The sequence below is a fragment of the Lonchura striata genome, chromosome 20, assembly GCF_050655825.1.
Source record: "Lonchura striata isolate lonStrDom1 chromosome 20, ASM5065582v1, whole genome shotgun sequence".
Lineage (NCBI taxonomy): Eukaryota > Metazoa > Chordata > Aves > Passeriformes > Estrildidae > Lonchura > Lonchura striata.
The window spans coordinates 7,778,648-7,805,500 of NC_140722.1; the positions used below are offsets into that span (position 1 = coordinate 7,778,648).

The 26,853-nt window shown below is 60.6% G+C and overlaps 2 protein-coding genes across 15 annotated transcripts; one reads left to right on the plus strand and one right to left on the minus strand.

Annotated features, from left to right (window-relative positions):
• Nucleotides 1-610: 610 nt before the first annotated feature.
• MMP9 (matrix metallopeptidase 9) lies at nt 611-5,173 on the minus strand. The gene is made up of 13 exons (XM_021547295.4): nt 4,917-5,173; nt 4,479-4,717; nt 3,999-4,147; nt 3,668-3,796; nt 3,414-3,587; nt 3,165-3,338; nt 2,860-3,033; nt 2,561-2,716; nt 2,196-2,472; nt 1,944-2,083; nt 1,682-1,832; nt 1,482-1,585; nt 611-1,208 (listed from the first exon to the last, which is right to left on the minus strand). Exons 1-13 carry the CDS (start codon nt 5,055-5,057, stop codon nt 1,099-1,101), a joined length of 2,118 nt encoding a protein of 705 aa, XP_021402970.2. The 5' UTR covers nt 5,058-5,173; the 3' UTR covers nt 611-1,098.
• A 9,805-nt stretch (nt 5,174-14,978) lies between these two features.
• ZNF335 (zinc finger protein 335) lies at nt 14,979-24,971 on the plus strand. 14 transcript variants are annotated; one of them, XM_085558095.1, is made up of 28 exons: nt 14,979-15,099; nt 15,692-15,923; nt 16,265-16,538; nt 16,904-16,981; nt 17,212-17,541; nt 17,684-17,815; nt 17,898-18,056; nt 18,169-18,427; nt 18,519-18,696; nt 18,777-18,889; nt 19,073-19,091; nt 19,298-19,414; nt 19,498-19,574; nt 19,653-19,813; nt 19,937-20,166; nt 20,242-20,350; nt 20,435-20,529; nt 20,653-20,936; nt 21,046-21,187; nt 21,258-21,647; nt 21,735-21,877; nt 22,229-22,362; nt 22,806-22,909; nt 23,034-23,111; nt 23,309-23,392; nt 23,556-23,621; nt 23,792-23,873; nt 24,218-24,971. In XM_085558095.1, exons 2-28 carry the CDS (start codon nt 15,723-15,725, stop codon nt 24,334-24,336), a joined length of 4,158 nt encoding a protein of 1,385 aa, XP_085414221.1. In that variant the 5' UTR covers nt 14,979-15,099; nt 15,692-15,722; the 3' UTR covers nt 24,337-24,971. The 14 variants fall into 14 exon arrangements, with proteins under 14 accessions (XP_085414221.1, XP_085414223.1, XP_085414224.1 ...); XM_085558097.1 differs by having other exon boundaries at nt 24,221-24,971; XM_085558098.1 differs by having other exon boundaries at nt 22,809-22,909.
• The last annotated feature ends 1,882 nt before the right edge of the window (nt 24,972-26,853 follow it).

Consider the following 26,853-nt stretch of genomic DNA (forward strand, 5'->3'; position numbering starts at 1 on the left):
CGGGAGGGGGCCGCGCTCTGCCCCCGCCCTGTCCGGAGCCGCGGCCGCTAATTACAGCTAATTACAGCTCCGGAGTTGCGGCTGCCCCACCCTGCCGCGGACCGGGGCACCCTCGGGCACGATCCCGGCTCTGGTCCTGCCGCCGCGCTCTTGCGGCTATGCAGGAACAAACCGGGGCCGGGGGAATCTACGGGGCCAGCCCGCGGCGGGGTCTCAGCTGCAGTGGGGAGTCCGGTCACACGCTGAATGCCGGCCACACGCGGTGACAACCGCCCGCTCCTCATCTCGGTGCAAAAAGTGGACGCAGGGGACGGCATTGTGTGCAGGATTATGCGGAGCCAGGGCTTGGGACGTCCGGCGAGTCGGGGCACCCCCCTGGCGTAGGGCTGGCGGTGGATCATGTTGGGACCGAGGGACATCACTATCCGTTAGACCCAGTGTCCCTGCGGGATCCAGAGTCCTTTGTAAAGGGGCATTTGGTGACAGCCCCCCCCGACAGTGCCCCCCTGCCCACCGGTGCTTGCACCCCCGGGGCTGGGGGAGGATGATGCCCCCAGCACATAGGGGTCCTCCAAACCATAGTCCCAATAGCTGATAGAGCACTCGAGGCTGTGTCCAAAGAATGGTCTTTATTACAAATGGGCAGACAATTGGCAGAGGGGGTGGTTGGCAGAGTGGCCATTGGGAAGGAGTAGGCAAAATCCCATGACCCGCCCTGGTGTGACCTCAGGCGCCAGCTCCCAGTGGGGCTCAGCCTGACCTGGCATCGCTGGCTCAGGAAAAAGACAAATTTGTCTCAAATCCGTGTGCGGTTTGCACCAGACAAACGCCTCTGTGCAGTGGAGCTGGCACTGGCAGGGATGGCACAATGCCAGCTGTGGCAAGAGTCCTTCTCCCCAGCTGGGACTCTCCAGGCTGGGCAGCTCCCAGGAGGTGACCCCAGGACACCCTGCCCCTTTCTTCCAGGAAGATGGTGACCTCGTCTGGAGCTACCCACAGCCACAAGGCTCCCAGGGGTCAGCCCATGAGACAGGAGCCCACAGGTTGGGAGCAGTGGGCAGGGAGCAGCACTGGCAGAGCCGGTGGCTGGTCAGGCCTTCAGTTCTGGGGGCACTGCAGGATGTCATACTTGACGTAGCCCACCCTGTCCACCTGGTAGCGCGGTGTCATCCTCCAGTAGAAGCTGCCCCGGCAGAAGTGATACTTGCCTGGGCAAGGAGAGGTATGGAGGGAATGGAGGGTCAGCAGGAGTTTGGCCATACAAGACCCATCCTGGTTCCTGCCCAAGCAGCACAGGCACATGGCACCCTGCACCTTGCTGGCACCCTGCCAGCTCCACCATAAGGACCCAGCGGGGCTGATGGCATGCCCTGTCCCAGGGCCGTTCCCCACACACCCGAGCATCCTGAACCAGGAACCGGAGCAATGCTCAGGTAGCCCAGGCCTGAACACACAGCACCCACCCACCAGATTCCACTCACCTTGGTAGAGGAACACATTGCGTGCATCAAGGGGGACGCCGGTGAAGACATCATCGGTGGCACGGGGGTAGCCCTTGTCCACCCTCTGAACCTTCACATCCAGCCTGTGGGAGAGCAGAGCCGTGCTCAGGACTGCTGGGAACCCCCTCGCAGTCCCTCGCAGTCTCAGGCAGGCGCTGCTGCTCTCCCGTCCTGCTCACCTCCAGTAGCTCTCCCCGCTGAAGAGCAGCACTTTGCCGCGGCCCCGCTGCAGGGCCCCCGAGAGGCGGCCGGCTTCCTTCCCTATACCCAACTTCTCGATCCCCCGGGGGCCCAGCACACTCTTCCCAGAAAACACCCAGAACTGCCGACCTGCAGTGGGAGATAGTGCGGGTGTCAGACAGCCCTGAGAGCTCCCAGGCTTCACCAGGCTCCTCCCACTGCCCATGGGACTGGGCCGGGGGCAGTGGGGGCAGAGCTCACCAGCAAAGAAGAAGACCCTCTTGGTGAGCAAATCCTGGAAAACAGCATCAATGGTGTCTGGGAGGCCAGGCCAGGTATCAGCAACAGAGAAGGCACCCTGGACGCCCGATTTCCAGAAGGAAGAGTAGGTCCAGTATTTCCTGGTGGGGAAGATGAGCTGTCCTGATCATCTGTCTTCCACAGTCCATATCCCCCACATATCTTCCACATCCCACCTCAGCAGGGCAGGAGGTGCCAGATGCTGCCACTTACCCATCCTTGAAGAAGTACAGCTCCCCATTGATCTCTGTGATAGCATCAAAGTTCCTCTCCATGCAGGCATCCCGGCTGGGGTCCACAGGAATGGGTCCAACTGTGGGCTCTGGCGTCTCTTCCTCCTCTTCCTCAGTGGTGGAGGTGCTACCAGCCTCTGTGGGCACAGGCTGGGGCTCCTCTGTGGGCACGGGCTGGGGCTCCTCTGTGGGCAGGGGCTGGGGCTCCTCAGTGGGAGCAGGTGCAGGTGCAGTGGGCTTAGGGCCAGAGCCACGACCTGAGTGAATACAGGGGAGGGCATGAGGCTGGAATCAGCTTGGTGCTGCAGGACACCCAGTGCACCCAGCTGCAGTGCAGCTGCTCACCATAGAGGTACTGGATGCCCTGGACGTCATCGGGGTGCAGCTGGAAGTCCTGGATGTAACTGTACATAGGGTACATCAGAGCCTCACGCACACTGGAGTGGTCCAGACCCAGTGAGTGTCCAAACTCATGGGCAGCCACCAGGAAGATGCTATAACCTGGGAGAAAGCACTGGCCTAAGTGCCTGGTGGGCCACAACAGGGCAGGACACACCATCCAGACTGTGGTCCCCGCAAGAAGTGTGACAAGATGGCGCGAGTCTGGGAGGCACAAAGGAGAGCACAGACAGAGGGGCCAGTACCTCTGTCAGGGCAGAAGCCCCACTTCTTGTCGGTGTCATAGTTGCTGGTGGTGGCACACCAGAGCTTGCCATCCTGCCGGCCCTGGCTGGTGCAGGCACTGTAGGACTGCCCCAGGAAGGTGAAGGGAAAGACACACGGGTCCCCCTGGGAGTTGCCGCCGATCACCGCCGTGTCTGCAGCAAAGTGTCAGTGAAGCTGTCCCTGGCCCCTGGCTGCACCGGCCAGAACCCAGGACAATGCTGAGATCCCTCATGTGCCCACCCTCTGTGCCCCCTCCCCTGCATGCCCCCCTCCCTGCTGGCACCTCGGTTGGGGCAGAAGCCGTATTTCTTGTCCTGGTCAAAGCTGGAGGTGGTGGCACACCAGCGGTAGCCATCGGAGCGTCCATCTGTGGTACAGGTATCATAGGAGGTGCCATCGAAGACAAAGGGGAAGACACAGGGGGCTCCATCGCTGTTGCCACCATTGGTGTAGAGGACTGTGGGGTGAGGGAGAGTGAGGAGAGCACCAGGCACTGCAGGGCTGGGCAGGGGTTATGGTCACCACTACTCACGCTCGCTGGGGCAGAAGCCGTATTTCTTATCCCGGTCATAGTTGGAGGTGGTGGCACACCAGGGCAGCCCATCCTTGCGTCCCTCCGTGGTGCACCGGGAGTAGGAGCGGCCCTCGAAGATGAAGGGGAAGTGGCATTCGGCTCCATTGGCATTCCCGTGACGGGTCTTCACCACTGCTCAGAGAGGGGGGCTCAGTGCTGCGGCTGGGCTTGGCACCATCAGACTCCCCCAGCCCACCACACCCTGCCCTTACCTAAGCCAGTTCCCAGTGTCCAGAACTCATCGTCGTCAAAGTGGGCATCACCCTGGATGCCCTTGCCTGGGGGAAAGGCGTGGGCCAGGAGCCCATCCTTGCCATCGAAGGGGTACCCGTCCCCATGTTCTGCAGGGAAAAACACCCTCAGCTGGACCTGCCAGAGGAGCCCTCATGTCCCCAGCCTGCACACAGACACCCAAGCCCCGTGCACCTCCTGCACGCGTTGGGGCAGGGTTAGCACAGCCCAAGGAGACATGGGGTAAGGATCTCACAGGCAGGGTGCGTCACCAGGCCCCTCCTCACTCCCTGCCTGCCCAAAGGACATCACCTTGGCTACCAAACATGATCATGATGTCTGCCTCGCCGCTGTATATCTGAGTGAAGGTGAGAGGGGTCACATCACTCCACACTTGGAACGCCCGTCTGAAGGCATCATCGATCACAGCACGGTCCAGGTCAGGGGAGTAGTTCATCACCCTGCCAGGGAGGCAGAGGGTCAGTGCTTCCAGGTCCCCTCCTCATGCAGGAATGACCCGTTCTGGGAAGGAGTAGACTCCCACCCCCAGAGGTGATAGCAATCACCACCCTTGACCTCACCCACGGCTCAGGTGCCCTTCTGGGCATTGGGGAGCAGATGCTGCTGCTGTCCCGGCTTGGCCCTGGCAGCACTGGGACCCAGCTGTACAGGCAGTACCAAGCCCGGAGAAGGACTGAGCAGAGGCTGCCAACCTCCTGGTCCCTCAGCCTCTCCATTCTCCTGGGACCATAACCCTGGGGACACAAGGGTTCATCTCCAGAGCAGACTCACCGGTAAGTCAGGTCCATGTGGTCCCACTTGAGGTCCCCCTCAAAGGTAAGGAAGGTTCCCACATCAGGGACGCCGCAGCGGGGGGCTCGCATGGCCTCCAATGTGGCAGCATCCAGTTCTCCCGTCTCCTCCAGGCCCAGCTGCTTCTGCATCTTGAGCAGTGCCTTGCCCAGGGACACATGCCTGCCACCAATCTTAGCCTCTGTCTCCGTGGTGTAGCCAAACCTCTGCAGGTAGCGCTGTGGAGGAAAGGCAGCCAGAGGAGTGAGGTGAAAGGGGCTCCAGCAGCCCCGGGCACTGATCCCAGCCTGGGTGCCTCCCTGAGCTCAAGGAGACCGACAGCTCTCAAGCTGTCCCTGCAGCCCCTCACTGTCAGCCTGGGTGCCCCCTTGGGGACCTGGGTGCCAGGAGGGCACCACGGGGCCATGCTCCCCTCACCTCTGCCAGCTCTAGATCCGGCAAGGTGCTGATTAGGTCCCCTGGGAAGGTGACAACTGCCTGCGGCTTGCCCTGGAGAGGGGCCGCACCGCAGGAGACAGCCAGCAGCCCGACGACAAGCGGGGCCAGGAGGAGTGCCATGGCTCGGCGGTGACAGGAGGGATGTGGCTGTGCTGGTCCCCGCTGTCTGCTCTGGATGCCGCCGAGCTACCCGCTCCTATTTATGGGGTGGGAGGGCAGTGAGTCACCCTCAGACCCCTCAGCGCCGACTCACGCTCCCTTCTCCCTTCCCACGGTGACGAAACGCACACTCCATCTCTGCCTTAACTGTTTCATCACCTTGTTTACTAAACACGCTGCCTCCCGCAGCCACGTGAGGACAGGAAGGGCAGTGGCTGGGAGCTGCACCGGGCCACAGCACAGCACTGAATGGCCACCCTGGGGCTGCCCTGCACCAAGACCCTGGTAGCTGTGGGGACAGCAGGGCATCACTGGAGGCCAGCCAGGTGCACAGGACCCTGTAGCTCTGTTGTCACCCTGCCTGACACTGAGCTTGGCTGGCCAAGGGCTGATGGTGCTGGACCCAGACCTGCAAGGGTGTGGGTGGGCATGGGGGCAGATAGCAGTGGAACCCCCACCTGAGCCACAGCACCTGGAACCCACCTGCCTGGGATTTGGGAGCTTGCACCCTCACCAGGACTCTACATCCTTCCCCATCACAGCTGCATCACCCCAGTGGGTCAGAGTGTTTCCAGCATTGGAGATGCTCATGGCTCCTCACCCCATGACTTCCAAGTCCAAATGCTAGCAGCTGAATGGCAGAGCTTTGTGGTACCAGAGGCAGTGCCTGCCCAGGAGCAGCTCTGGGCACAGGAATGTTCCACCTGGGGCCCTGGGACATCAGGGGTGCCCTATCCTTGTTGCCCTGCTCTGCAGGGTGCTGCTGACTCAGGTTCCCACCCAGCACAGCACAGATCTTGCCATGGGATGGTGTTTTCCTGCTTCTCCCAAAGTGCCGACGCTTGTGGGAACGAGAGCAGTGAAGGGGAAAGCAAACAGGGATGAGGAGTGAGGAGAAAACAGATGGCAGAGAACAAGGCGCAGCGTCAGCGGGGGGGAGGGAGGACTGGTGCAGCCCAGCGAGGCTGCTGAGACACAGGTCCCAGAGCAGATCCCCTGCCCTAGCCTCACAAACCCCATGAGTCCAAGGAAGCTCAGCCCCATGGAGCTCAGCTGGCTTCATCAGGAGGATCCTCCTGTTCACCCCACTGCTGTTAGTGCCTGTCCTCCCAGCTCCCAACAGTGCCAGGCTGGGCTCAGCAGCCGTCCCCTCCCAGTATCCCCCAGTCCTGGCTGAGCCAAACCAGCAGCTCCTGGCCCAACCAAAGGGTAAGCAGGTTATGCTGGCACCCAGCACAGCTGAGGACAGTGAGAGGTCAGGGCTCTGCTCCCTGTGCTCTTGAAGAGGAACCCCTATACCCAAGTGAGGGCTCATCCCTGAGGCAGCATCGCCTGCCAGATGCCCTGTGCTGGTGGGATGCATCCCAGGGCCATGGCTGGCTGGGAGCAGGAAACTCACTGGCAGTGTGGGCTAAGCTGGAAGGAAACAATGGTGAGAAATCAGGGGGTTGCCTCATTCCTCCACCACAGCCCTGCAAGAGCAGCCCCCATTCCCTGGCACAGGAAATTGCTTCACAAGCAGCTGCCGTCCTGCACCCGGTGTGACAAACACATCCAGCCAAGTATTCCCTCATGGTGGGACATAGCCCAGGGACCCTGCAGCCACGTCACCCTACAGCCCTCTCCCACAGGGTCCAGCTGCCCCCTTGTCCCTGTGGTGGCCCAGCTTTTCACCAGGCAGGAGGCAGTGGCTCTCTGTGCTCCCTGCCTGGCTGGCAGCTGAGGTGAGGAGGGCCTCTGCCAAGGTGCCCTGAGAGCCCTTTGAAGCTGGTGGCTCCTGAGGCATTTGGGAAGCAGGCAGTGCTCCACATCTTCCACTCTCCAGCCTGCCAGGACCTCAGCCCACAGCACAGAGCTGTTGTGAGAGCTGGGTACTAAATAACCCCTGGGAGGATGAACCTGCAGGGCATCCCTGACAAGGAGATTTCTGACTCCAGCTCCGGGATATAGTCAGAAATTCAGATCGTGCTCTGGTCTCCCTGGCACTGTGGTAGATCCCTTGGACTTCTCCATGTTATTCCCATCCTTCATTTCCACCACATGCAGAAGCTGCAGCTCCAACAACTTGGGCACTCTGCCAGGGCACACCATGGCATCATGCTGCCTGTGGCACCCTGAGGGCAGAGCCATGGCCCAGCAGGAGAGAGTAGCACTGGAAGAAATAGGGCTGGGAGGGGAGTGGGACCTTGGAGCGAGTGATGGCAGAAGGAGATGAGGGCCAATGCCCCACTCACTGTGCACCAGCCCCAGCAGGCCCTCGAGCTGGGCAGTGGGAGCTCCAGTGGGGGGTTGCCAGCCGCAGCTCTGCCCCCGTCCTGGCCGCTCCCACTGACTCATGGCCCCGCTCACCAGCTTCCTCCTGGAACCATCCTGGGGGAATTTCTGGTGACTCTCTGGAGGCTCGTTAGGGAGCAGGGCCAGGGCAGCAGGGAAACCCCCATGTCTGGCAGCACCGGCGGCCTCTGTGCCAGGCAGGGAATTCTGTGGGATGGGCTTGGCACTGCTGGCATGAGCCCCATGCAAGACAGCCCCGATCAGCTTGGCTATGGGAGCTGGGTCAAGGCACAGGTTCCTCGGAAAGTGCATGTGTGGAGGGAGGCTTGGGGCAGCCACTGCAGCTGGTGAGAAAGAGAGGAGGGCAGGGGTGATGGGGCAGTGCCACAGGCAGGAGAGGGCTGTGAATGGCAGAGACCCCAGGAGCTGTGCACAGCCCATGGCCTTTTTCACTCCCAGAGCCCCTGAAAGGAGTGAGATGGAAAAACCCAGGCAGACATCCTCCATCCCAGACACTGCCCAAACCACGAGGCTGCAGGTCACCACTGTCGCTGCTGAAAGGGGAAGGAACAGCCACCGCAGCCCCTTCACATATCCTTACTCATGACCACCCTCATGCAGAACCTCTGTGGGAAACTGGTCCAGGACCTCAAAGGGGTCTGGTGCCTGCCTGGATCCCTGCCCAGGACAGAGGCTGACAGGAAACAGCAGCACCTCTGCGACACTGCAGGTGTCCTGCTGGGAGGTGCTGGCTGGGTCAACAGTGAGGTTTGGGGAGATTGCATAGAGCCAGGCCCCCTAGATCCCCCCCAGTTCAACTCCCCCATAGAGGCAAGCAGGGTAGGGGCCAGCCAGGGAGGAAGTGTGACATCAGACAGCCAGGGGACAGGTCCACAAACATGGGATGCACCAGGGCAACAAAGCTGGTGTAGAGCATAGAAGCCAGGGGTGAGGGAACACCCAACTGCCCTGCCCAGAGTCACTGCTTCACACCCAGGAACCCCAGGCAGGGGACAGGGGTACAGAGGAGCAAAGGACAGGCACAGGCGTGTGGATGACATCTGGCCCCTCGCAGCATAAGCAGGAATGTGGTAGCAAAGGGAAGTGGGGTGGGAGATAGTCAGCATCTTGTGCGGGTGAGACAGCACTGGAGTGGGGAGAGCAAGTGCCGGTCGCACTGGGAACACGACCTGTGCAGAGGGAAGGGAGCACTTGGACTTGGCAGAAGCTGCAGGGAGAGCCAGTGCCATGGCCACCATGGCACAGCCAGACACCTGAACAGTGGGCAGGGCATTACTGCATGCCTCTAACTGAGCCAGGCAGACACTGGCCCCACTGCCCTGAGCTACCATGCCCCAAATCCATCCCTGCTCCTGTCCCATGGGCTCTGCACCGCCCCATGCCCAGGGAGCAGAACTGACACCCCAGCACTGGCTGCCGTAGCCAGCGGTGGTCCATGGTACGCAGTGACCGGAGCATAAGGACACTTGGCACGGGAGCAGGACAGGGCAGAGGGAGCAGCTCTGCGTCAGAGGCTCGGAGCTCCATCACTCCTGCTCAAGGGCTCCAGACAGAAACAACATTCCTGCACACACTTCCCGTATCTGCTGTTCTGGCACTGGGCCCCGCGTGGGCTGGGACTGCAGTCTCCAGCTGGGCCCAGGACCCTTCCCGGCAACCACCCTGCATGCCACAGACCCACAGCTCCCCAGCACCAGCCCTGCATCCCTTCCCAGCCTGCCCCAAGCTCTGTGGATACACCTGCTCAGCTCCTTGCTTGCCCCTTGCCTCACCTGGGAACTCCCCACCTCTCAGCATCCCCTTCTTGCCAATCCTTCACCCCTGCTTGCCTGGTGTCCCAGCCCCTTACTCCTTGGTCCCACTGCCACCCAGCTCCACTGTCCCCAGACCGATGTTGCTGCTCCCACACCTCGTCTGGGTGAGGATGACGTGGCTGCTGTCACCCGGCGGCTCACTCCACCCTGCAGGCACTGAAACCAGCGCTGCCGTGTCACCTCCCATCCCAGCTGCCAAGCACACATGACAGATCCCCTGCCGGCCACTCCCGGTATCCAGGTGGGTGGCACAGTCACCTCCCTGTGTTGGGCTGGGACATCCCCTCCATGCCCACCCTGGGAACCCCCCATATCTGTTTGGGTTCCATTGGAATGCTGCAGGAGAGCATTAATTCACCAGGCACTGAGGCTGGCAGCTGGCACCGTGGCACACCTCACGCCGAGGCCACCGACAGCCTGCTCCAAAGCCTGCTCCAAACACTGCAGGGCTCTTGTGCTTCAGGACTTCCTTGTAAACTCCATCTCATTCCTTAACCCTCCTCCTGCCCCAGCTTCTGTCTCCAGCTTTGACCAACCTTTCTTCTCCCAAACTTTCCCACCTGCTGGGAGCAAGAGCATGGGGTACTCAAGGCAGGTGAGAGGGGCACAGGCTCCAGGTCACCTGGGGAGCATTTGGGAAGGGGAATGGGCAGCCTCTTCGATATCATCCCCTCTTGGGTGACCTGCTGGATCCCCCCCCATGGAAGTATCTCCTGTGCAGCACAGGAGTGAGGCAGGAGCAGGAGGGGAGCAGGGCAGGACAGAGATGGGTGGCTGCCAGCTCCAGGGGGCACAGCTGCTGTGGTGAACCATCAGCAGCATGGCACAGGATGGATGGGCAGCGCTTTGCTCCCGGCGGTGACATGGGCATGGCAGCTGCCTGCTAAAACAGGAAGAGCAGCAATTGTGACAATGACAGGGAACCTGACTGTATGCAAGGGGACAATGTGCTGCCAGGAATCCACGGCTGTCAGCAATGGAGAGGCTTGGGAATAAGGAGCGGGGGTTTGTGGAAGGTGGAATATGGGCAAAACTGGTGGTATTTAATTGTAAACTGCGCAAAGCAGAAGGAAGGGCGGTAGATGCAACACGTTCGGATTTCAGTAAAACATTTGACAACTGTTCCAGCGCTTGCTGCCAAATTAACTCAGAGCAGCTCAGTTGTCAACACAGGCATATGGACAAAGCCCAGGCAGCCCAGGAATGGCACACAAGCCTGGCTGTCCGCCGGGAGCTGCCCCGGCCACAAGACCTGAGACCTTTCAAAACCAGGCATCGTGTGAGTGGAGGAAGGCACACCCTGGGCTGAAGGAACACCAGGGTGGACAGAGCTGCCTTGATGCCCGGGGAAGAGAAGGGCTGGAGAGCACTCAGGCAAGAGCTAGCAGACCTGTGGGAGCTGCCATGCCCCCACAGGGTGGGGAGCAGCCCCACAGTCTGCCTGCTCTGCCCTGGGATGTAGCAACCCCTCTTTCATTTGAGGGGCTGAAGCAAGAGGGACTGAGCAGAGCAGCCTCACAAGATCAGCTGTGGGCAGGCATGCAGGACTGGCAGGGTCAGGAACACCACAACAGCCCCAGGCACTGACCTCCTGCTCCAGGAGTGCTCATCCAGGCACAGGCCCTGTGCTGGGGATGAGTGCAGGGGAGACAGAGCCCAGCACACTGCACACCCGAGGCCATTGGGGCCCCACTACATACACAGTTCTCTGCCCACCTTGTTTATTTTACTTATATTTCAGTAATTTGCTGATTACCATTTTTTAACTAACCAGCAGTGATGAATCAGCAGCACGGGAGAGAGTGGAAACTGGTGGCCTTGGACTGTGGCTCCAAGGTCTCAGGGTCTGGGAAGGAAGCCACAGGATCCCTCCAGAAGGGGAAAAAAACACTCAGCAGTAGCAGCAGCAGTTCTGGCAGGCGCGAGGGAGCCAGCTGTTTGCATCCAGCAGCTCCAAGCACATTCTGGAAAGGCTGTTGATAGCCCCAAAAACTTCCAGGAATGGCAGCCGTGGTACTGACCTATGTGGGACAAGACCTATGGCACTGGGGACACATGAGAGGAGGAAAGCATGGCTTGGTGCCACCATCACTCTGTCTGGGTCAGTGCACAAGAGGCACCAGGACACACCAGGAGAGCCTCTCAATGACCAAGACACAGCCACCAGCAGCAACTCCAGGGCCAGTGAGCTGCCTCCTGCCAAGGGGACTGTGTGAGGTTTTGAGTGGTCTCATTGTCAGCTTCCATGGGCTCCTCCACTGGGAGTGGCTCCTTCCTGTCCTGGGAGTGCCTTGCCTGAGCCCAAGGGTGGCATTATGGCTGAGGTCATGGGTTCAGCCACAGCTTTGGTGGCCACAGAACACACGCATTATCCCATGGCACTCCCACTCATACTAGCTCTGGGAAATGGGGATCCCAGCAGAGGGGGAGGCTGCTTGCCAAAGAAGCACCACCCTGGCACAGGGCAGAGGGGTGGAGGCAGTGCCTAGCAGGAAGCTATGCCAGCTCTCATGGCCACCCGGCATGGAGCGATCCCCCAGGAGAGCCCCAGGAGCCTTCTCCAGGAGCCAGCATTGCTGGGAAGGCACAGAGCCGTGAGGCAATCTGGTGTGAAGAAAAACCATTTCCTGCAGCAAGGGCTGCTTTGCTCAACGTTTTACAAAATGTGCTGATGCAACTGCCCTTCCCAGGTGGGATATAAATACAAGCCTTGATGTGGATTCGTGCCCTGCAGCTACACAAACATCGCAACAATGTTTTCTTTGAAAAGAAAAAAGAAAACAAGGAGGAACAAACAGCACGGATGACAAAATCACTGGCAGTGGAAGTCCGGGGTTCGGGTTGCAGGGGGGGGAAGCTGAAGCTCTGCCTTGGGCACCGTGCTCAGCACAACCGTCTCCTATTTTGGGACAGTGACTGAGGCCATGAGCTCATGGAAGAGCCATTGTGGAGCTCAGTAAAGTGTATGGGGGAGGGGGCACGGGGCACCAGCAAGGACAGGCCCCTGAGCGGGGTCACCCATCATTGTGTGCTCGTCCTGCCTCAACGGCAGCTTGTCTGATGGTGGCTCCTTCCCAGCGCTGCATCCAGGCTGAAGAGCTCCGAGCTGGGAAACCTCCCGGGTGTGGGACAGCCTGTCAGAGCAGCCCATCAAGCAGCCTGATAAAACCAGCCACATACTCTGCCCAAGCCTGAGCTTTGTCCTCCAGGCACAAGCGCTGCGTTGTCTCCTCAGCCCGTTCCCAAAAGGCCTTTAACCTGCTGTTCCCCCAACTAAGGTATTTGGACACACATCCAACACGTGTTGCAGCCATTTTTGGATTCTCTTTAAGCCTCTTGCTGAGATTTCTTTGTGTTTTCTTTGGCTCTGAAGTGATTTCAGGCTCAGAGGCACAACAGCAGAGAATTATCAGCAAGGAGCTGCGCCTCCGGAGCTGAGGACGGGAGCCATGCTCTGCCTGCTCTGGAAATCTCCCACTCACCCCACCTGGGGGCACGCAGCATTTTTAAAAATAGCAGGTTACCCATCACAGCAAACCTCTGCTTGGGACAATTCACCGAGACAAAGGACATGGGGCACCTCTGCAGGGTGATGGGGAAGCTTGACGCAACTTTCCATCAGCCGAGCCAGCACCGGGAGGGTTCGTATGAGCCCCTGCAGCCCCTGGAGTTCAGGCTGTTCTGCCCTGCAGCCATCAGCAGTTGGGAAAATCCTTCACTTGTCTCACACAGCAGCTGACTGAAGGCAGGAGGAAACCTGCAGGTCTGACACAAATCCATCCAGCTTCCTCTACCTGGCAGGCAGCTTTTGCCTGGGGTTCCTCTGACACCACCGCCCTCCCCAGCAGAAACACGGAGCTTCCCCCAGCAGGGAGCACAAGGGCATTCCAAACCCAGACAGAGCCGGTCACAGGCAGTGCTGGGCTCCACCGATGTGAGTTACAGAACTGTGGAGAGGGGACATCAGGCACAGGAGCACCTCCCTCCCATCCTCCCCAACGCCACTTCCCCCACCGAGCTACACGGGGCTGCTTTAAAAAGCAGTAGTGGGAGAAAAAACCTCAAGCCCTTGGTCTTTCTGCGTTTCTGACATGACGGTGACGGCAGCAGCCGGGCGCATGTGGGGACTCAGCCCCGAGGCACTGGCAGCAGCGCTGCGGCAGCAGAGCTCACACAGCCAGCCCGGGGATGGCTCTCACCGCTGCTGTCTGCCCATGATGGATGAGGGCATAAACCTTTCAAGGATGCATTTAATTAGCTTGAAAAAGAGCCGGAAGGTGCACACGCAGCAGCTGGCGGTGCAGCTCCTCTACTGCCTCTGCCGGATACACAGTGCCTCCGGGAACTGTCACCTGGGGCAGGACACAAGGGACCCGCAGAGCCCCAACAAAGAGCCCCGGGCTGTGAGGGCTGGATCCAGGCACTGCCTGCCTCGCCCCGGAGAAGAGGCACAGAGGCACCACAGCCAAATGCTGCAGAGTGCTGATCCAGCCCAGCACCCATCGGCTCGGATTTCTGGCAGGCTACGTCCATGCTCACAGAGTGTGCCAGATGAGAGACTGTCTGTCCTCCTGCCGCTGGCACCATGTCAGCACCGGCTCGGGACCGGCCGTCCTGGCCAGTGACACGATGGCACTGCCCACCCAGACCTGCACTGCGGGCTGCCTTGGTCTGAGTGGCCCCGGAACCGGCTGGGATGCAGAGCCCTGACCCTCCTCGCCCCGTCTGTTTCTTCCACAGGAACCCAGAGCCAGAGTCAGCCCACCATGCCCCAGCCCCGACAGAGCACAGGCACGATACAGCTGCCTTTCTTCCAGGAAAAAACCGGGATAGAGCCTTTCTCAATAGAGCACTGAAATATGAGAAAATATCAGTGGGAACAAGGAGCCACCTGAAGCTCTGTTAAAGCCATCACCACGGAGCAGAGGCCAAGCCCAGGCCACACACATCTGAGCCAGCTGAAGGAAATGGAACAGCACCGCCATCAGCAGAGCTGCAGGGAGCTGGGACAGCAACAAGGTCCGAGCGCATCCCTGCAGGGAATGCTGTGGCATCAGGAGGTGCCAGCAATGCCCCACTGCCCGCAATGCTCTGGGAGCCCCGGTGAGGCCAGAGCAGCCCCCCAGGCTGTACACTCCCTGTGCAGCCAAATCGGGTGCCCGTCGCCATCTGCTCTGGGGGAAAACCATCCCGGAGGGCAGAATGTGGCGAACAAGAGCCCATGGGAAGGTGGCTGCTGTTCAGATGCAGAGGTGCCATCGAAAGAGGCAGGTTTGGCCTCACGGAACAAACGGACAGTAGGTGCCGTTCCCGACCAGAGACCGAAGGGGAAAGTGCTCAGCAGCCTGAGGCTGGGCTGAAGGCGGCAAGGCCCCGGGCCTCGCAGGGAAGGAGGTCCCGCGGCTCGGCCCGGATCGCTCCGGGGATGCGCGGCCTCAGCCCACAAGGCACGCCGGTCTTAGCGCCCACCGCGGGTTACGGAACGGGAGCTGGAGCGCCGGAGCTGCACGGCTCAGCCAAGGTACGGACCTCGGCAGGGGGAAGGCGCTACCGGGCCGGGCCGGGCTGGGCGGGAAGCGGAGGGAGGGGAGAGAACGGTGCGCCCGGCCCGGCCCGGCCCGGGCCCGCCGCCGCTTCCGCCTTCCCGTCACGCGGCCGGCGCAACCCGGCGCGACGCCGACGCTCAGGGCCCGGGCGCCGCTTCCTGACGCCATGACGCACGATAGCACCACCGCCGAGCCTTCCGCGGGGAAAGTAGTCCCGGCGGGGCGCCGCGGCCTCTCTCCCCCCGCGGGGAGCGGGCGGCCCCGGGAGGCGCCTGAGGCGGCGGCCGGGCCGCGGAGAGCATCCCCGCCGCGGCGAGCGCTGCAGGCGGGCGAAGGGTCTGGGCGGCGGTAAGTAGTCCCGGCGCGGGGCCAGCGCCGCCATATCGCTGCGCGGGCAAGAGGGCGGGGGGGCATGGCGGCCGCCGTGGTGCCGGCTCCGGCGGGGGCGCGGAGGGGCCGCGGCGGACCGGGTGAGGGCGCGGGTTGCGGGCGGGTGGGTGGGCGCGGCGGGGCCCCCTCGTCCCGGCGTGGCGGCGCCTCCCCCGCCCCGGCGGCACCGGGGCCGCCCCGCCGTGTGCGCGCGCGCGGAGGCGGCGGGGGGGACCCCGCGGCAAGATGGCGGCCAAAGGCCGGGTGGGGCCGCGGGGCATGCCGGGACCGGGGGCGCCGGGCGGCAGCGGGAGCCCCGTGAGGGCGCTCGGCCCGCGGGGAACCGGCCCGCGGCGGCCCCCGGGCTCCGCACCCGCACAGCCCGGACCCCCTGAGGGCGCTCGGCCCGCGGGGAACCGGCCCGCGGTGGCCCCGGGGCTCCGCACCCGCACAGCCCGGACCCCCGTGAGGGCGCTCGGCCCGCGGGGAATGGGCCCGCGGCGGCCCCGGGGCTCCGCGCCCGCACAGCCCGGACCCCCGCGGGAAGCTGACGGCGGCCGTCCTCCCGCAGGTCGAGCGTAGCGGGCCCCGGCAGGACGGGCATGGAGGAGAATGCGGTGGAGAGCAGCAGCGACGCGAGCTCGCAGGCGGCGCGGGAGGAGCCCACCGAGAGCGGGCTGGGCGTCGGGAGCTCGGTGGCCGTGTCGGCGGACAGCAGCGATGCGGCCGCGGGGCCCGGGTTCCTCTCGCGGGCCGATGATTCCTGCGTGGGGCAGAGCTCCGACAGCAGCGGGGTCTCCTTGGTAGGTACTGATGGGAAGGATGGGATGGCAGGGAGTGCAGCCGCGGTTCTGGTTCCTAGGGGTTTCTGTAGGCATTTCTGACAGACTGAGCTTTGCAGCCTTGGCAGACACTGCTATACCGCTGGTCCAGCATCTGCTTGTCAGTCTGAGGAGCAGAAATTAGCAAGAGCAGTCCTGCAGGTCCAGGTTTTTGTCAGTACCAAAGGATTTGCTCTAATGTCTTTGATGTCCTGGAAGTTTTGCACTGATGCACGGGTTATTTGCATAAGCTAGCAGCTCCAAGGGCTTGGGCTGGCAAAGGTCTCTCACCTGAGCTATTCTGGACTCTTTCTATCTGCCAGGAAGAGGTCTCAGAGAGCAGTTCCAGCACAGATGCCATTCCAAGGATTTATCTGCCAGACTCATCCTCTATTGCCCAATCCACCTTGGTCTCCAGTGTGTCCACTGTGAGCCAGTCCATCATGGTGTCAGAGTCCCCACAGGTCCTGGTCCACTCCAGTGTCATCACCGATGGAGCCATAGTTGTGTCAGACTCCACTGCATCTACTTCCTCAGACTTGGGTTCTGCCATTGACAAAATCATCGAGTCCACAATCGGGCCTGACATCATCCAGAGTGAGTGTGTGCTCCTATATGGAGATGGCTTGGTGGGCTGGGGAGGGAGCCACTACACCAGACCTCAGGACATGGGGGAAGTATGGACATGGAATCATTAACGCTGAAAAAAACCTCTAAGATCTTTGAGTCAAACTGGTCAGCTGGGTTTTCTGTTCTTGCCTTGCTGCAGTGACTCAAGTGTTTGGTGAGGAGCTCATGTTGCTGGACAGTCCTCCTTCTGTCCAGCTGCTCCTTCAGCCCAGGGCAGACTCCACCCCAGAGCCAAACCCTCCTCCCACCTTCAGCTTCTGTCTGAGCTGGGAGAGCCCCAAGGAGCCCCAGTGAGTCTGGCAGTCACCACTCTGCTCTCCTCTCCCTGCCAGGCTGCATCGCCGTGACCAGCGCAGAGGATGGAAGGGCAGAGACCACACAGTACCTCATTCTGCAAGGCCCTGATGATGGTGAGGGAGCTCCCTGGGCTGTCCATGGTGGCCATCTCTGCCTCTGAGCCTTGTGCCACTGGAGCACGGCCTGGAGTGGATGTCCCAGCTGTGTCAGCCACAGTGCTTGTACCACAGCCCTGCTGGGAGCTGTTCCTGAGCTTGTGTTCAGCCCTGTGCCCCTTGTGTAGGTGCAGCCTTGGATGCAGGTGAGGGTCTGCCCCTTGGCTGAGTGGGTTTTGGCATTTCAGGTGCTCCCATGGTGTCCCAGATGACCACTTCTGCTCTAGCCAATAGCTTGTCAATAGAGGCTGTTGGTGATGGACCTACCTCCACGTGCCTTGACCAGCCCGGCCCTTCAAAGCCTTCCAGGCAGTTGGAAGTGCTGGAGCTGCCTGCACAGCCAGACCGAGCCCAAGAGGCAGATGGTGGGGAGGAGCTGGACCAGCCAGACTTGGAGACCCTGGAAGAGATGATGGAAGTGGTGGTGGTGCAGCAGTTCAAGTGCAAGATGTGTCAGTATAAGAGTGTCTCTAAGAAAACATTGATTAACCACATGAAAGAGCGTCACTTCCAGCCAGGTGTGTGCCAAGGGCCCAGGGAAATTCATCTCACTGCAGACAGGCTCTGCTCTCTCCTGGGAAGAAACAAGAGAGGAGCTGAAGCATAAGGGCCTGTTCTGGCACAGTCTGGTAAAGAGCTTTGCCCTTTTCTCTGTGGCAGTGGGTTCAGCTCTGGCTCTGAAGAAAGGACGACCACGAAAGGTGGGAGCTGCTCCGAAGACTGAGGATGAGGAGGCGCCAGAAGAAGATGATGATGATATTATGGATGCTGGTGCTATTGATGATCCTGAAGGTAGGCTTTGCCCTCCCTATATCTTAGGTAGCTTAGTCTTTTCCCATCATCTTTTCTGATGTTTTGGGGCACTTGCCTGCAGAGGACAGTGACTATAACCCAGCTGAGGACGAGCCCCGGGGGCGACTGCCCAAGTATGGCTGCACTGTTGCCACATCCAGTGAGGAGAGGCCACGTCGACGCCCAGGGAGACCTCGCAAGCTGCTTCGTCTCGGGAATGTGTCTAGGGACATGCCGGAAGGTGAGGGAGCTGGGAGGCAGCCGCCCTGTTCAGGGGTGAAGCAGGGAGTGGTGTTCAAGCTCCTGAGCCACAGCGAGAATGTGATGGAGCTATGCTGTGTTCTGTGGAGCAGGAGGGGAGGTGGAGCCCTTGGTGACATCCCAAAGCACACCAAGCCAGGAGCTGCAGAACTCTGAAGCAGCCAGTTCCTCCGGCCTGGAGAACGGGACCAGCGAGAACCTGGCAGAGCCCAGTATCAGCCAGTCCGACTCCGAGAACAAGGACCCTTCCTCCAACACCGGTGCTGAGGATGCAGACATCATCCCCCGGCGGCGTGGGCGGCCCTCCCGCCGTTTCCTGGGCAAGAAATACCGCAAGTACATGGGGCGCAGGTGAGGGGTGTGCTGGGCCCTCTGGCCTGTGCCCAGGGCTGGTCCAGCCCGTTTGCCACTGGAGCTCTGAGCCCTGCTCCTGTTTCTGCAGGTACTACTACAAGTCCCCCAAGCCCCTGATGCGGCCCTACCTGTGTCGGATCTGCGGCTCACGGTTCCTCACACATGATGACCTGCGCTTCCACGTCAACTCGCATGAGGCCAACGACCCACAGCTCTTCAAGTGTCTTCAGTGCAGCTACCGCTCCCGGCGCTGGTCCTCCCTCAAGGTGAGCTTCATCTGCCCTGCCTCGAACCTACAGGCTGCCTGGCAGCCCCAGGTCTCATGGCCCTGGTCTGCCTCTTACAGGAGCACATGTTCAACCACGTGGGCAGCAAGCCCTACAAGTGTGAGGAGTGCAATTACACCAGCGTGTACAAGAAGGATGTCATTCGGCACTCTACAGTGCACAGCCGGGACAGGTGAGGGCAGCGCAGTCCTGGGGACTGAATGACACTGACACTGTTCTTCCTGTCCTGGGAGGATGGTCATGGCTGCCCCATCCCCTGACCCTTTCCAAAATGGAGAGTTTTGGTGTCTGGGTATAAGGAAGCTTGAGCTTGGGGTGTGGCTGACGCAAGGGGCTTTTCTTACTTCTTTTTCAGAAAGAAGAGAGCTGATCCGGTGAGTTTGAATACTCTGTTGACTTGAACCTCAGCACTGTTACATGGGAAGAGGCACATCTGGGTCTTCACAAAATCTCAGTGCCTTGTTGGGGCCATTGTTTCTGGATCTCCTGAGGAAAGGCAACCCAGGTCCTCCAGTGGGGAGCAGATAAAGAAACTGGTGAGCTCATCCAGGTAATTTCATCTTTATTGGTCTCCATCCAGCCACCAAAGCTGAACTCCTTCCCATGCCCTGTCTGCAACCGTGTCTACCCCATGCAGAAGAGGCTTACACAGCACATGAAGACACACAGTACAGAGAAACCACACATGTGTGACAAGGTGAGAGGGGGACAGCCTGGGGAAGGGCTGGCAGTGGGTGAGGAAGGGCAGGGGGTGAGCGCTGCTTCACTTTGTTTCACCAGTGTGGGAAGTCCTTTAAGAAGCGTTACACCTTCAAGATGCACCTGCTGACGCACATCCAGGCCATTGCCAACCGCAGGTAGGAGCCGGTGTGCCTGGGCAGAGCCTGTGTCCTGCTCCCCCTCCGCAGGTATGACAGGTGGCTTTGTCCTGGCAGGTTCAAGTGTGAGTTCTGTGACTATGTCTGCGAGGACAAGAAGGTCCTGCTGAACCACCAGCTGTCGCACATGAATGACAAGCCCTACAAGTGCAGCGTCTGCAAGTATTCCACCTTCCGGGAGGACTTCCTGGTCTCACACATGGCAGTCAAGCACACAGGTGAGAGAACCTGTTTGACCAATACCCTGCACCCCCCCTTCTCCCAGAGACAGTGAGAGTCTGCCTGCTCTCCCTCCATCCCCTGTGGACCTCCTGCCTGACTCCCCCTCCCGGGCCCTGCAGGAGGGAAGCCATTTGCTTGTGAGTTCTGCCACTTCACCACCAAGCACAAGAAGAACCTGCGCCTGCACGTGCAGTGCCGCCACGCCGACTCCTTCGAGGAGTGGGCACAGAGGCACCCCGAGGAGCCGCCCTGCCGCCGCCGCCCTTTCTTCACCCTGCAGCAGATTGAGGAGCTGAAGCAGCAGCACAGCCAGGTGCAGGCACCAGCTGAGCCAGAGGCCAGCCCACCGGTGAGTGCCATGCCTAGTCCCAGCTCCTCCTGGTGCTCACTGCCCACTGTGCTGTCAGCACTCTCTTTCACGCAGGCACCTCTTGGCCCCATCACTTGCCATACGGTCCAGGCTGTTGCAGGTGCAGAGCCCTCTGTTCTCTCGCAAGGTTCACTGGAAGGGGCCACCATCATCTATGAACAAAGTAAGTGAGCACTCAGAAAGCGGATGGGATGAGGAAGGAGGTAGGTGAGCTCCTGCCTGACCCTTCCTGTCCAACTCCCCCCAGATGTGGCTGGATCAGCAGAGCTGGCCACACAAACGGCCCTGGATCTCCTGCTGAATATGAGCACCCAGCGGGAGCTGACCACCAGCTCGCTGCAGGTAGGCAAAGTCAAGGGGAGCCAGGCCTGCTGGGGGCTGGCACAAGGAGCCTTCCCAGCCCTGTTCTGCCGTAGGGTGTCTTGCAGAGCCTTGCCCCCTTGGCTGAGCTGCTGTATTGTACAGGTGGCAGTGGTGAAGCCAGATGATCCAGGAGAAACACCAGGCCCCTGTGAGCTGCAGGCACAGGAGGAGGAGGAGACAAAGGTGGACTCTAAGGAGCAGCAGCAAAAGTTGGTGATGCTGCACATGGCAGAGCCTGGGCAGACACTTGTGCAGGAGGCTTATGGGGAAGCAAGCCTGAGTGGCTCGGAGCTGCAGCGGATCACCATCCCCTTCAGTGGAACAGCAGAGTACAGCATTATTGCACCCATCAGCGAGGAGATCCAGGCTCCTGCCACACTGTACAGGTCAGCTGTTTGGGAGGATTGGGGAGGGGGAGGCACTTCTGGCCTCCAGTTGGGAGGATTTAGTGGTGAGGAGGAGAAGGCAGATTGTCCCTGACCCAGTGCTCTCCAGCAGTGAGGAGGAAAGTCCTGTGGAGACCTCCCACACAGTTGTGGTGAGCGGAGCTGTGATGACAGAGGAGGCACTAAAGGACCATAGCAATCACTACATCATGTCATCCAGTGTCCCAGGGAGCCAGTTCCAGACCATGGAGGTAAGGATCTGAGCCTTTTCCCCATCCCGAGCAGCAATGGGAGCAGATGTGACTGGTGTTTCTCTCGCAGCCCCTCAGCGGGGATGCTGCCTTTTCCTCACCTGCGGAGGGCCAAGAGGCAGAGCCCGCCGGCATCAAGTGGCCCGTGGTGCAGTGTGTCACCAGTCTGGTCCAGACGGACTCGTCTTTATCCCCAGTATCCGAGGGGCAGGAAGTGTCATCCCCAAAGATCAAGTGGCCTGCACTCCAAGGCATGGCCAAGAAGCTCACATGCAAGGTTTCTACAGCCAAGAAGCTCTCATGCAAGATTTCCACGGCCAAAAAGTTTTCATGCAAGATTTGCACAGCCATGTTCACAGGGAGAGCGGAGATGGAGAGTCACAAGAGAGCCCACATTGGGCCCAGCACTTTCAAGTGTCCCGACTGTCCCTTCACTGCCACACTCTGGCCAGAGGTCCGGGTAAGTTTCCTGCTGCAGAGCAGCCCTGGGAACAAGGGGTTTGGAGAAACAGGGGTTTCTGACCCAGCACTTGTCCTTCTGCCCCAGAGCCACATGGTTCAACATGCCAACCTCCGGCCACACAAGTGCCCCCACTGCAGCTTTGCCTCCAAGAACAAGAAGGACCTGCGCAGGCACATGCTGACCCACACCAATGAGAAGCCCTTTGCCTGCCAGGTCTGTGGGCAGAGGTGAGTGGTGGATCTGGGCTGATCCTGCTTTGTGGGGTCCCATAGAGCTCTACACGGCTCAAGAGGAAACAGAATCTTGGCAGAGCTGTCTGCCCCAAACCTTCCCCAGGATCAGCCCATTAGAGGGGACAGTGCCCTTGGGAATGGCTTCTGCTGCAGGTATACCCAACTTTGTCTACAAGGAACCTCTGCCTAGGAGGGTTCAGTCCCTGGGCACTGATGGGAACATGCTGGGAGAGGGGACAGGCCGTTTTGTAGGATGTGCTTATGGGGGCCCATGTCCTGCAGAAGCACAGGATCTTGTGTGCCTGTCCGCCTGTCCACATTCCATCTCACTCTGCCTCTCCATAGGTTCAATCGTAATGGGCACCTCAAGTTCCACACACAGCGTTTGCACAGCTCAGAGGGCAAAAGGCCAGGGCCAGCTGCTGCCCAGCAGACCATCATCCTGAACAGCAATGAGGACACCCTGGCCACCCTACACAGTAAGACATGTCCCTGGGACCAGGGCTGACCTCTGGGTGTCCTACATTCGGAGCCCCATGCAGGATTCACCCAGCTTGTGGATCAGCTGGGGCTGAAGGGCCAGAAGGACCCTCCTGAAGTTGGGATTGCTGATGGAAACAGATACCAAGGGGCGGGGCACAGGCAACTGTGCAGAAAGGGGGCCTGTGTTCCCTCCAGAGAGATCCTGGTAGATAGTACATGTGGGAGCAGCTCACGCTGGAAGCAGAGTTGAGGTTCTGATATGGAGGGTGTGTTCTGCCCCTTCTTGTTTAGCTCTGACCTTGTGTGAGCAGAGCCCAGAGACTGCCTTGTGCTTTTCACTGGGATAGGTGTCAGGCAGTGGCCCCTGGGGAGCGAGGCCATTGGTAGCCGTGGCAGTGTCCCCAGCAGCATCCCCACTGCCCCTCTCTCTGTGTTGCAGCAGCTCTGCAGGCTGGCCAGGCTGTGCTGGCTCCCGAGCGGCTGCAGCAGGCTCTGGGGCAGGAGCACATCCTTGTTGCACAGGAGCAGAGCGTCACCAGCCAGGTGAGTTGGGTTCCTTGGCCTCAGCTCATGTCCTGTGTGGCCACTCCTCACAGTGGGGCCCTCCTGGGGGGCTGTGGTCAGTCCCAGCCCCCCTAACCACACTGGGAACATGCTGATGTTGCAGGAGGAGGCAGCCTACATCCAGGAGATCACAACTGCTGATGGACAGACAGTACAGCACTTAGTGACTGCTGACAACCAGGTATGGGGATATGGCCCACAGGTGGGAGACTGCCCAGTGGGAAGAGCTGGCAGCAGTGGAGGAGTGCAGGGTTCCACAGGGAGAGCTGAAGGCACTGGGGTGGTAGAAACAGACACAGGAGACAGACCAGGTCCAGCTGTTGTGATGGGGGTGAGGAGTGGTGACCTTTTTCTGGGTCTGAATTTCTATGTTTGCAGGTTCAGTACATTATTGCCCAGGAAGGTGTCCCGCACTTGCTTCCACAAGAGTATGTTGTTGTCCCAGAGGGACATCACATCCAGGTGAGCTTTGGACTATCTGTTCCCATCATAGTGGGTGGGGCTCATGGGGTGTCGTGTGTGAGGCTGGGCCCCCTCCTGCTTCCTCTTGCTTAGTCTGGGTCACGGCATTGTTGGAGGCCTGAACACCCACAGACCCTACCACAGCCTCACTGTTTGTCCCCAGGTACAGGACGGTCAGATCACCCACATCCAGTATGAGCAGGGTGGCCAGTTCCTCCCGGAATCACAGGTAAGGAGCCAGGCATGGTGGCAGGAGCTGGAGGTGGGTCTGAGCCTGCAGTTGGAGAGGGATATGTGAAATAGAGGGAGCTCATGGGCTGGTGCCTGAGTGCAGCAACCATGGCTGGAGCAGCTCCAAGAGGAACCCTCGCCTCAGGCATTCCCTGTTTTCCCCTGTAGATCCAGTACATGCCCGTGTCACCGGAGCAGCAGCTTGTCACCCAGGCACAGCTGGAGGCAGCAGCACACTCGGCTGTCTCAGGTAGTAGCACGGCCCTGTGCCAGAAGGGCCAATCCTCCTAGGTTTGGGGATATCAGTCCTGTTGTTGTGGCTGGCAGCAACTTGTGCAGCAGTCCTAGGTGGGAGGGCTGGGAAGATCAGGCTCAAATCACTGTTTTGCTGCCAGCCATGGTGTCCAAGGGCAGATATTTGTCAGTTGTGGAACAGGGTTAAGCAGAGCTGGGGTCCCTGCTGGAGCCCCACATGGGCAGGGTGGCCTTTTGTCCCTTCACTGGGGACAGGTGAGGAGCACGGAGGGGAGCCCTGAGTAGGCAGTGGCTCTCCCACGCTCGGTGGGAGGCAGCACTGACGCCCCTCCCCTGCAGCAGTGGCGGATGCGGCGATGGCCCAGGCGCAGGGCGTCTTCACGGCCGAGGCAGCGGCCGAGCAGATCCAGCAGCTGCAGCCGGGCATCCACTACGATGTCATCACGCTGTCGGACTAGCACCGGGCCGGGGCCGCACCGTGCTGGGCAGGCGGCCACGCTGGCAGCAGCCGCCCCAGCCAGCAGTTGCCTTATTGTGCCGGGGCTGCGAGGGACGCACCTGAACCGTGGTGGCACAGACACAACCGGGGACACGCTGCCACTCAGCCCTGTGCCATGGGGGTCCTGCACCTCCCCCCAGAGACTGCTCAGCAGCCACTGGGGCAGCCCTTGTGTGGACGGTCTCTTTACCTTGTTGCACTTGGTGGTCTGAAATCCCTTTTCCTGAACGGTCCTTGTGGGCAGCCATGGATCAGCGTCTGCCCAGCACATGAGGATCCTGGGGAAGCCGTAGGGCTGGGCACAGCTGTGCGGTGCAGTGTCAGAGATGAGGTGTGTGCAGCTACAGCCACTGCTCCCCGCAGCCATGGGGCCAGTGGTCCTAGTGTGCCAGCAGCCAGCCCTCCTGTGGTATCTCCAGCCTGCGGGCAGGCAGCAGCAGGGCTCTGGACTGGAGGAACCCAAGGAGAAGAAGGCAGAAGATGCTCTCTTTTTCCTCTGAAGAGGAATGGACTCTGACGCTGGTGGTTGTTGGAAGGGTTCAGCTGTGACATTCTCAAGCTTTGACTATGCTTATGAATAAAAAGGGATGGAGATCTGTGTGTGTGCCTGCCTGGGGGTCCAGGGGACAGGGATGTGACAGCCCAGCCTCAGCATGGCCCTGGAGCTGGGGCACTGTGCTGGGCCGGTCCTTCTGGCAGCTGCCCTGGGCTATCAGCTGCCTCCCGCCCGAGTGACCTTGACTTCTGAGAAGTGAGCCAGGCAGCTGGGACAGCGGTGGGCTTGGGGCTGGAGTCATGAAATTAATCGAGTGGTAAACAGCCTAAATCCCGTGTAACTCTGTCCCGAGCCACACACCGCCCTCCTGAGCGGCTTGTCTGGGCCTATTTACATGCGATTATAACAGCTAATCGCAGAGTTTTAGTTCTCTGCTTCTGCATTAAACTGATTATCCACGGAGGGGAAAAAGGCCGGGAACCACCCTGGCTCGGTGAGAGCTTCTGTGAAGCCTGATCCCCGCGGGGCGGGGTGATCTCTGCTGGGCTCTCCCTGCCCTCGGGCAGGGTATGCGATGGCACCGGGGCCGCAGTGGGACTGAGCACCCTGACCACCGGGGCGGTGAGCTGTGGGTGGCCCCACACCTCCCCTGCGGTGCCTGCGGCCGATGTGGCTCTCCCGGCTGTCCTGGCCGTGGCTCTGTCCCGCTGCCTTCGCACCAGCCTTGCCTGTGCGCGGTGGTGCTGCTGTGTGGCTGTGCCTGCCGGGCTGCGGCTCGCTCGGGTCCAGCTGTGCCCGCCTGCTGTGCCGCGGCTGGCCACGGCCCTCCCTCTCCAGCTGTGCTGTGCAGGGTCAGGGTGCTGCGCGCAATCCGCAGGCGCTTTCCTAGATTACAGCCCCATTATCTAATCAAGCGGATCCACGGTGCTGATTAGGGCTGGACGAGTCCCGCGGGGACAAGGTTATGGGGCCACTGTGGGGCCATGGCCAGGGCTGGTCCCAACCAGCAGCACCAGTGTCCTGGCTGGCTTGAGGCTTCCATGCCTGTGGCTGCCCAGAGCACACCATCAGCCTGCTGTGGGATGGATGGGACCAGAGCTCTGGCTGCTCTAAACTGGGAGCTCCAGCTGCTGCTCAGGCTCTGGCTGTGGGGTAGTACAGGGGCATAGCACCTGTGGGTGCTGGCACCTCAGCCCTGGGACCTTCTGCTGTCACCAGGGCCTGCAGGGATCCAGGGATGTGGCCGGGCTCATTAGCACCGGTGACCTTCGCCTTCCTGTCCTGGCCAGCGCTAAGCGGGTTTGTTACATATTTAATATCCTGAGAGCGTTATTAGTCAGTATTTAATGACGGATACAACCTGTGGGATAATCCCAGTCTTAGCAGGGAGGCGTGGTGGCAGGAGCAGGTGGCTCAGGGGGTCACAGGCTCTCGGGGCCCCTCACACAGCTGCCCACCCCTGCCCTGGCCACCCACCGCCCCTGCTGTGCCAACCACAGGAACCCCCCAGTGCCTTGCAGAGGTCCCCACTGTCCATAGGGCTGCAGGACCCTTCCCCTTCGTTACTCTGCTGCTGGGAATCCAGCAGCAGGCACGGCAGTGCTGGGGCTTGGGTGAGGACCTGGCCAAGCCAGAGGATGAACAGGATGGGGCAGCATGGCTTGCTGTCTTCCCACCAGGCTATAGTTCTTCCACCAGCCCCTGGCCCTCCAACCCGCCCTTCCACAGCACAGGGGGCTCTGCCACCCACAGCCCCAAGTCAGGGCTGGGCTAATGGATGGGATGCAGCTCAGCACTGCAGTAAAGCTCCAGCTGGGCTGTGTGCTGGTGGCTGTGGGTGTCCATGGGGCTCACGGTGGGCCCCATGGGCCACCTCTGGGGTGCCACTGTCCCCATCCCTAGGAGCTGTGTAGGCTGTGCTGAGCTGGGGGGCTGGGAGGGACCAGGGCTCTGGTGGTGGCAGGCAGGCAAGGACAGTCC

What these genes read in the sequence shown, in the direction of transcription:
- MMP9 (XM_021547295.4), bottom strand. Translation starts at nt 5,057, where the DNA reads ATGGCACTCCTCCTGGCCCCGCTTGTCGTCGGGCTGCTGGCTGTCTCC. An exon ending in CGGCTTCTGCCCCAACCGAG is followed by an intron (nt 3,034 to 3,164) that starts GTGCCAGCAGGG and finishes ACTTTGCTGCAG; the next exon opens with ACACGGCGGTGATCGGCGGC. An exon ending in AGCGGGGAGAGCTACTGGAG is followed by an intron (nt 1,586 to 1,681) that starts GTGAGCAGGACG and finishes GCTCTCCCACAG; the next exon opens with GCTGGATGTGAAGGTTCAGA.
- ZNF335 (XM_085558095.1), top strand. Translation starts at nt 15,723, where the DNA reads ATGGAGGAGAATGCGGTGGAGAGCAGCAGCGACGCGAGCTCGCAGGCG. An exon ending in CATGGCAGTCAAGCACACAG is followed by an intron (nt 19,814 to 19,936) that starts GTGAGAGAACCT and finishes CGGGCCCTGCAG; the next exon opens with GAGGGAAGCCATTTGCTTGT. An exon ending in AGCACACTCGGCTGTCTCAG is followed by an intron (nt 23,874 to 24,217) that starts GTAGTAGCACGG and finishes CCTCCCCTGCAG; the next exon opens with CAGTGGCGGATGCGGCGATG.